General features: G+C 34.8%; 1 protein-coding gene across 1 annotated transcript in view; it reads right to left on the reverse strand.

Moving 5' to 3' along the window:
* Positions 1 to 1,023: 1,023 nt before the first annotated feature.
* The window catches only part of LOC142337507 (uncharacterized), a 21,497-nt gene continuing 12,989 nt past the window's right edge, over positions 1,024 to 9,531 (reverse strand). The window contains exons 3-5 of the mRNA XM_075386786.1: positions 5,948 to 6,113; positions 3,834 to 4,019; positions 1,024 to 2,946 (exon numbers count right to left, since the gene is read on the reverse strand). Coding sequence (XP_075242901.1) covers positions 1,095 to 2,946; positions 3,834 to 4,019; positions 5,948 to 6,113 — 2,204 coding nt within the window. The 3' untranslated portion in view covers positions 1,024 to 1,094. The remainder of the gene's footprint in view (positions 2,947 to 3,833; positions 4,020 to 5,947; positions 6,114 to 9,531) is intronic.

Consider the following 9,531-nt stretch of genomic DNA (forward strand, 5'->3'; position numbering starts at 1 on the left):
TTTACTCAAAAAAGAGAGCGTAGTTTCCAGACTACTCTCAATTGAAGTTGAAGTAGGCCCAGCTTCCTTTGTGGTTTACAAAGATTGTTTTAGTTGTTTTTGGGTGTGTACTTCAGGCAAATACAATGAAAGTGGACTAAAGATTTATTGCGGGCAATTTTTGACGAAAAAGCTAAATTTGGAAAGATTAGACGAAATTTTAGCCAAAAAATTAAAACAAAGCTGTCAACAATAATTTTTGGTCTTTTAAATAATATTATTGAATAAAATCATTCAACAGTGCTATTTTTAACAATTATTACATATTTTAGCATAATTGACAAAATTTTAGGCAAAAATTCTGGAAAATGTGAATAAATAAGCGCAAATTGGTCTAATTTTCACAAAATTTAAACCTTGATAACTTCATTCAAACTTCATGTTAAAGCAAAACATATCCCAGTGTTATATTACTTTTTTAATGCCATCAAAATTAACCGATTACTGAAGCGCGCATTTCTTTCCGACAAGGTACTGATACACTGGAATTCAATCTTCGTAAATAAATTTCCTTTGTTCGCAATTAAAAAGAGAAAACCGATGGAGCAAAATTTTCTCAGTTTTAGTATTTTTTACTGTGCCTATAAACTTTTTTTACCTTTTTATTTAGCTTTTTACTGACTTTTAAAATGTCCAATGACATTTGGTAACACTATGTGGAAGATGATTGATCTATGCAAGCGCGACATAACTGAAAAGTTTATATATAAAAGCATAAACAATTGGATAGCATTTTTTCTGTATTTTTGAATTTAACTTTTCTATTTTTACTCAAAAAAGAGAGCGTAGTTTAAGTGATTTACAAGGGTTTTCCTCAGAAAATTAATTACATATTCATACCTTCTCGACCCTAGTCAAACAGAGTGGGTGAAGAGCATCAGCATTAAGGAACAGAATCCTTAAAAATGAAGAGTTGCAGTTCAGTAAAAAATACTTTTTTTGAAAAATTGTTTTAATAACAAAATGTTTTGAGTTTTAAAAACGTTGGATTTGACTCTAAATTAGTGTAATTGTTATGTTAAAATATATTTGCCTCAAAACTCTTATCATAAAATTTACTCGTGGCTCGATTCGCGAATAGTTTGTAAATAATTTTCTCCCATGTCTTCGTCAGGAAAGCTGGCCTGGATCTCCTTATCAGCTTCTTCAACATTGCCTGGTACGTCATCGTTTGTGACGTCATCGTGTTCTCTCGTTTCTGATTGGTTAGTATCTTGAGCCTCCTTATTTATTTCCCTATTAGGAAATTCGTCGTCATTATTCGAAGAATTGTGTACATCCGAATTTTTGTCTATTTTGATTTGAGAATCAAGATTGTGATTTTGTTCTTCGTTAGGTTGATTTTGATCGCCTGAGCTTTCATTGAGTTCATCTTCAGTTCTGAGTTCTTTGGTGTCGTCTCGTTCGCTTTCAGAAACTGAATTGATTTCATGCAGAATTGAAGCCTCTGAGTTGAAATCTTTTTCTATTTTTTCTGTTTGAGAAACATTTAGGTCCTCAAAAGTTTTTTGTTCCACATTCTCATCAAACGAAACCGACTTTCGTCCACTTGAAGAAAGGGCTCGGGTTTTCTCGTCGTCCAATGATAATTCTTCTTTTCCGAGGTTGCTGATTTCTCTCGGCTGTGTGATGAAAACTTTGTTCGTCTCAGGTTGGTCATCTCTCGTCTCTCGTTTCGAACTTTCAGGCGTAGTAACCGATTCGCTTGGATCGAACGTTTTCAAAGGTTTATCTTTCGGTGGAAATACTGGCTTCATTTTAGGCGGTTTTCGGGCACCCAATTTTTTCAAATCTCTCGGCGGGCCGTTGACGCGACCCAAACCGAATTGATTCGACTCGGCAGATTGTTCTTTTGTGGTTTTATTTCGTTGAGCTAAGTTTGATTTGTATAAAACGCCAGTAGGCGCTTTTCCACGTCTCGCTTCAAAGCGGCTTTCGTTATTCACGCCGAAGTTCTCTAATTGGCCAGAACTAAATGCGACTTCTTTTCGTTCTTCTTCGGTTATGGTTCTCGCCAGTATTTCGGCCGTTCTTTTGTCAATATTTGGCAGTTTTTCGAACGAGGTTTTCATTCGGCTAATCTTCGCCTCATCCTCGGCAATTTGTCGGCGTTCTTCTGGGCTTAAAATGTCGAGGGCACTCAGGTTTCGGCTGTTATCGTCTTCGTTCGGCAGTGAAGTTTCAATACCTTCCGCATCTTTCCAGGCTTTCAAAGTTTCTTTGCTATCCACCATATTTTTGCTCATATTACCCACCCGCCTTTCAATGAGGGAAATTTCACCTTTAGTTGGTCGACCCTGGAATCGAGTTATACCACCGATTCTTGGGTACAAAATTCCATAAGGGACCAAAGGTGTGCTTCGACTTTTGTTTCTCAGAATTTCTATTTTCCGAGCAGTTTTCCATGTCAAATCTCTTTCGAATGTAGTTTGATCACCACTGGCCATTAGAACACTCAAAGAACTCGAAATGTAGTTAGTTCGTGTCAACTGTTTATGAAGATATTCACGTGTTCTTACTCTCTGAACATTTTTCTCTTTAAACGCGTACTTTTCTTTCATTTTCCTCTCTTTCAGTTTGAGCAAACTTTGTCGCATAGGGCTATCTAAAGCATCGAAATACTCTTTTGTAAAAATGATGTCATTCTGCAAATCCTCGAGGTCCAGGTCTTCGAAATCTGCCAGAAGCATATCGTCCGGAACCGTGTGGGATCTGTGGAACCCTAGCGTTGGGTCGTCTTCACTTGGTTTCGGGGTCTTGACCTTATCGTTGGGTTCAATTTGAGACGTGACCAGCTCCCCGCTGATGGTCTGATGGAATTGTCTATCTGTGAATTCTGGTCTATGTGATACGTGTGCTACATGTCCGCTGTCCACTTTTGGCGCCGCTGACCTTACAATTTGCTCTCTATAGAAAATTTCAAGTTTTGATTTACAGTGAAATTCTATATAAAATGGCGCAATGGTTGATGCAAACATTGAACGTAAAATGTGGGATTTGGGGAAGGTCAGGGGAGCGATCCTCACTACCTCCTTCAACCTTTTTTTTAAATTACATACACTCTTGTAATAAAACTCTTCCACCGTTAATTAAGCGGAGAAATAGGGGTGTATTTTTTAATTTTTACACACTTTACACTCTTTTCCTCGTTATTTTTGGGGAAAATCCTCGGCCCGGGATATCACGCAGACGGTTTAAAATCCATAACTAATGTTTGTTTCTTGAAGTAAACATTTATTCACAGAGCTTGCATATTTGAAAGCTGCAAGTATGATATTACTGAAGTTTTTAAGTATAATTCGTGTATTAGCCACGTCTTTATTTTCTGCTCAATAAACTATGATTGAAATGCTAATGCTGTTACTTGTTTCAATCACAAAATTTATCGAATCTTGTAAGATCTTGCTTGATCATTTTTTGCTTTGACTCGTACAATACAAAAACAGGCCCTTATAAATGGCCTTTCTATGATTTTTTTAAAATAAGAAATGTCCAACCCCGGCAGCCCAGGTCGAGGTGACAGCGAAAAAATTGCTTGCTTTGCAGTGAATGCGGTCAATTTTTTTTGCCGAGAAAAACGATTACTACGATGAAGTGCGTCCAAAGGTCGCCACTCCTGCAAAAATTTACCGCTTAATTCACTGCAATACTTACAAAAACTCAATGCAGCCAAAAAATTTACGGACGAGAAACGCAAGATTTTTGCGATGACAATTTTTTTGAATCGCAAATCCCCGCAATTTGTATGTTTGGCCTGGAACCGGGGGGTTACTGGTGTTGTGTAAAATGTATACCTAGTAATGTTGAATCGCTCTTCGGGTGTGGGTGCAACTGCATTGGGTTGTACAATGAAGTTAGAGAACCCGGTCACTTTTCGAATGGAGGACAACATGTGTCTAGGGTAGACGAGTCTGAACTGAGGGTGGGGTCTGTTGATCTCCTGCAGCATCCGCTCGTATTGGGTCAAATTCTGACTGAACCTAGAAGAGAACGACAATTATTTGATTAATTCAGACAATAATCAGCCAAGATCAGATTTCAGCTTGTTTTTCATACTTGCCCAAATTGATTAACTTTTGCAAAAACTGTAATTCTTAATTGGAATGACCTGGAATTACTTTAACCGAAAATTTAAACCCTCGCATAAATTTCTTTACTATAACTTTACATGAAAACACTAATATACAAGATAACTGTATGGTTCATTTTCTGTTAGCGTAACAGAAAATCACACCTCTGCTGCGAGATATTTGCTTTAATGAGCAAGTCTTAATAGTACCTTTTTGTTGACATATTTTTATAATAAAAATTGATTCGGATCGAACTGATACCGAGTTAATAATCAGACTATAGTTTGCTAGTGATTAGACTTTTGACACAACTTGACTAGTGAGCTCGTACGTGTAGTATTGGAAAGGTATCAAACGTATGTTCTTTTATAAATACTCAACTTCAAGTCCAGAGTTTTGACAAGTTGTCTTCGGCGCATGCTTGATTGTTTCAAAATATCATTAACTTGTCAGATCCTGTAGTATTTTTTGTTTTGATCCTGAGTCAATTTGACCAGAGCTAAATGATCTATAGTTGATATTTTTACTATGGATTTAGTGAAATCTTTTTAATCTATTGATGGGAGTTGTTGGTTGAATTCCCCGCAATCTATAAAGTACATAGTGTCCAAGGGAAGACCAGTCAAACCTGTTCTGCATTATCTAAACCAAGGTGTCCAAGACAAGAAACTCTAATCAGACTATCTTCGAACAAACACCAGCTCATAATGAGTTCGAATTAAAAGTTCTGGAAAATTTATCCAGCGCATTTTACAATGGTTTTACAATGGTTACGAGGCCGAACAATGGTTTGGTACTTGTCTGATCAGTGGCCGCTTTAAGCACACAGTGGTGTGATCAGAAAACATTTCAAGGGATGCTTTTTAGTTTTTTTTGTATTGTTTTACTCAGAGATGTTGGATCTGCCAGAGCGCAACAAAGCTAGAATTCTGATCAGATACCCATCTGGAGTCTGAAGTTGCTGATCAGAACCAAGGGGTTCAGCGAAAAGCAATCGCTGGTCCTCTTTACAAGTCACTTTGAACAAGTGTTGACCAAGGCACATTTTATGGAAAGCTGTCTAATTTAATCTATTGATTAAGAAACATGCACCAATGACATACTAAACAAAATATTTTTTCAACACCTAGGTGTTCAAAAAAGATTTTTAGTTTCCCTAATTTAATATAATACCTAAACATATAATTTCTATGAAATGATTGTATCATAGCGATATTAAGAGATTTGTTCTTGTTTGAAACCATTCTTTGATCATATTATTTCGAGTGTCCTTGACTCTGATCAAAAGAGACTTCGACCTCTTTTACTTGAATCAGATGTGACTTCGAGCGTACTTGAGTCCAATCAGAGGTAGATTAGAGCGCTCACTAGTCTGACCAGGAGTGACTTTCGGGCACACGGTAGTCTAAACAAAGAAGGTTTTATTGCGCACTTGAAGCGCACACGATTTTTGATCGCACGATATTCTGATCAAAGGTCTGGGTTGACTGGATTGATATGATCCCAGGTCTCCCGGGTCACCGATCATACAAATTTCTTTGATTTGGTACTAGGTCATATATAATTCTTAGTAATCATATTCATCATGATTTGTATGAATTCTTGGTAGTCATACAAGGATCATATATGATTTCCTAGAAATCAAGCAGGGAGCATAAAAAAATTCAAAGCCTAAAAACTTTATAACTTTCTTTTTCTATTGAAGTTGAAATAATTTCTTAAAAATCATTCAAAGTCCTATATGACACATAAAACATAGAATGGTTCCACAAATTCTCGTATAATGTTGTCAGAGGAAATATTAATTTTTTATATCGCATTTCTACAATATATCGTACGTGGCTGCGCTGCGTGGACTCTGCATGTAATCATCCTCGTGTATCTTCAATTTGGGTACACTTCTAATCACAGTTGTCCTCTCCTTGTCACTCAACCAATCAGCCACCCCCACCTCACTCTCCCCCCAGGACTGGGCATGGTTCCAACTCGTGTTGTGTAGACGACCTGCACGAAATTTTTTAAAATATATTTTTGTAGCTATTGTGGGATCTATTCTGTTTTGGCCCCCGTGTTTTTTATGACCCCCAGTTACAAATTATATATATTGTTATATAGCACGTTGCTATGTAAGAAAACAGCACGTGCTCCTGGAGGGGGGGGGGGGGTAAAAAATATAAGCTCACTAAGGTGGGGGGGGGGGGGACAAAACAGAATGGATCCCTATTGTGGCTCTCAACAGCAAACTTTTTAACCCTGTAATCAATTGTCCAAAATATACAGAAAATAGCATCCTATTATAGCAAGTTTACGGGAATTCATGGGGTATACGTTATATATGTTGTAAGCCCGTTAAGCTGTCGGGGTGGGGGTGGAGTGGGCTAAGTCTGATCAGTACTTCTCTTGTAAAATTTATTGGCTCAGCAAATCAATGCTGATCACGTCTTATTTTAATTCCTAAAACATGTGAACACCTGTCAAGATTTGACTAATGCGCAATCAATAACAAAAAAAGAGTTTTGTGAAAATAACATTTATAATTCCAGTTCGAAAATTACTATAAAACTGATCAGAATTTGTTTAAAATTGACCAAATTATCTAACAAAGGAACAGATGTCAACAAAAGTTATATCCCCATATGATCTGCTGTCAACCCATAAATTGACATTGAACCTCATTCTATGTTCAATGGGCAAAAAAGAGTGGCTGTGAATTGTATAATTGGGTGATTGCTGAAATTCCATCATTCTCTTGCAAGTGAAGTTTTTGTTAGTACTCGTGTTCTCTTGTGCTTCATGTTCATTTTTGGAAAATTTGGAGGGCAGGCCACTGAAAAGTAATTAGCTTCATTTCTCTTTGTTAGGAATAAAAAAAACCACAATAGTGACAGCTGTGCTCAAAGATTGACAAGAAAGTCTGCACGCTGATATTGTATGCATAATTTTCTCGTGCAATTTTTGCTTAAACGAGCATATGAAGAAAAAAACATGATGCCGGACTAGTAGATATATCGTGTAAATATTTTCTCGATTTTAATTTCATTATTTGTGATTCTTACTCATATTCAAGTAATAAAGTTTGATATCTGTGCACACACGATAATTCAATTTTTCATGTAAAAAACATACAAAATCAAGTATGCTTGCCCTCGTTTTCTGTGTGTAGATGGCTATTTCTTCGAGGTTTTGAACAAACACATAATATGTTGACGCATAAAATTTCAAGTGTTTTTACAGTTCAATATACACAAAATTTGGTAGGAATCAAAAGCAAATTTATCAGCTTGAGCCCGAGAAATTTAGGTATAATTACTCAATTTTTATCTCGAATTGGGCATTTTCTTGTATGTATCTTTTTTCTCGAAAAATCGTTGCTAACGCATTTTTTTTGTATGATACAAGAGAAATACTCAGAGTGTTGGTTGAATTCTAACTCATGAGTGTCATGGTCTTAAAACTTGATTTTAGACGTACTAAATCTAGAAAGTGATGCGAAGTATAGAAAGATCGGAGCTCTGATATAGTACTGATCCAAGAACTGCAGAGTTGGCGGTATGCAAAAAATTATTCCCGCGTTGTTTAGAAAAGATATGGGGTTAAGCTGGAGGGTCGGGGCATATTCTTGTTCTTTCCTTTATGGTGCTTAAATTACATATATATATATATATATATATATATATATATAAATACACACATATATATATATATATTATATATATATATAAACATATAAGTATATATATATATATATATATATATATATATATATATATATGTACATATATATATATATATATATATATAATTATATATATACAACATATATATATATATATTATATAAAAATACATATATATATATATATATAAATAAATATATTTTATATATATATATATATATATATATATATATAAGTATTTGTTTATATATTTATACACATATATATATATATATATATATATATATATATATAAATATTTTATATATATATATATATATATATATAAATTCATATATATATATATATATAAATGTGTATATACATATATATATATATAATATATATATATATATATACAGAAAAAACTGCTATTATAGCAAGTTTACGGTAATTGATGGGGTATACGTTATATATGCTGTAAGTCCGCTAAGCTATGGGGTGGGGGTGGAGTGGGCTAAGTCTGAAGAATAATTCTCTTGTGAAATATACTTCTTGGGTCAGCAAATTAGTGCTGATCTCGTCTTATTTTAAATCCTAAAACATGCGAACACCTGTCAAGATCTGACTAATGCACAATCTATAATAAAAAAGAATTTTGTGAAGATAACATTTAGAATTGCAACTCAAAAATTGCTATAAAACTGAACAAAATTTGTTAAAAACTGACAAAAAAATCTAACAAAGGAACAGATGTCAACTAAAGTTATCTCCATATAATCTGCTGTCAACCCATAAATTGACATTGAAACCTATTTTCTTCAATCGGCGAAAAAGAGCGGCTGTGAATCGTATAATTGAGTAATTTCTGAAATTCCATCATTTTTTGCGAGTGAAGTTTTTGGTAGTGCTCGTGTTCTCTTGTGCTTCATGTTCATATTTGGAAAATTTGGAGTGCAGGCCATTGAAAAGTAATTAGCGTCATTTCTTTTTGTTAGAAACAAAAAAAAACAATACAGAAATCTGTGTTCAAAGATTGACGCAGGAACTGTCAAGTCTTCACGCTGGTTTTGTCTGCATAATTCTCTCGTGCAATTGTTTGCGTTAATTAGCATATAAAGAAAAAAACATGATGCCGGATTAGTCGATAAATCGTCTAAACATTTTCCTCAATTTTAATTTCATTATTTGTGATTCTTACTCATATTCAAGTAATAAAGTTTGATATGTGTGCAGACACGACAATTCATTTTTTTTTCATGTAAAAACCTACAAAATCAATTATGCTTGCCCTCGTTTTCTGTGTGTAGATGGTTAATTCTTCGTAGGATTTGAACAAACACATAATATGTTGACGCATAAAATTTCAAGTGTTTTTACAGGAAAAAGCAGTTCAATATACACAAAATTTAGTGGGAATCGCAAGAAAAATTATGGGCTTGAGCCCGAAAAATTGAGGTATAATTACTCATTTTTTTCTCGAATTGTGCTTTTTCTCGTATGTCTCTTTTTCCTCGAAAAATCGTTGATAACGCATTTTTTTGTGTGATATAAAAGAGAAATACTCAGAGTGTTGGTTGAATTCTAACTCATGAGTGCCGTGGTCTTAAAACTTGATTTTAGACGTACTAAGTCTAGAAAGTGATGCGAAGTATAGAAAGATCGGAGCTCTGATATAGTACTGATCCAAGAACTGCAGAGTTTGCTGTATGCAGAAAATTATTCCCGCGTTGTTTAGAAAAGATATGAGGTTAAGCTGGAGGTTCG

The sequence above is a fragment of the Convolutriloba macropyga genome, chromosome 4, assembly GCF_964194025.1.
Source record: "Convolutriloba macropyga chromosome 4, txConMacr16.3, whole genome shotgun sequence".
Classification (NCBI taxonomy): Eukaryota; Metazoa; Xenacoelomorpha; order Acoela; family Convolutidae; genus Convolutriloba; species Convolutriloba macropyga.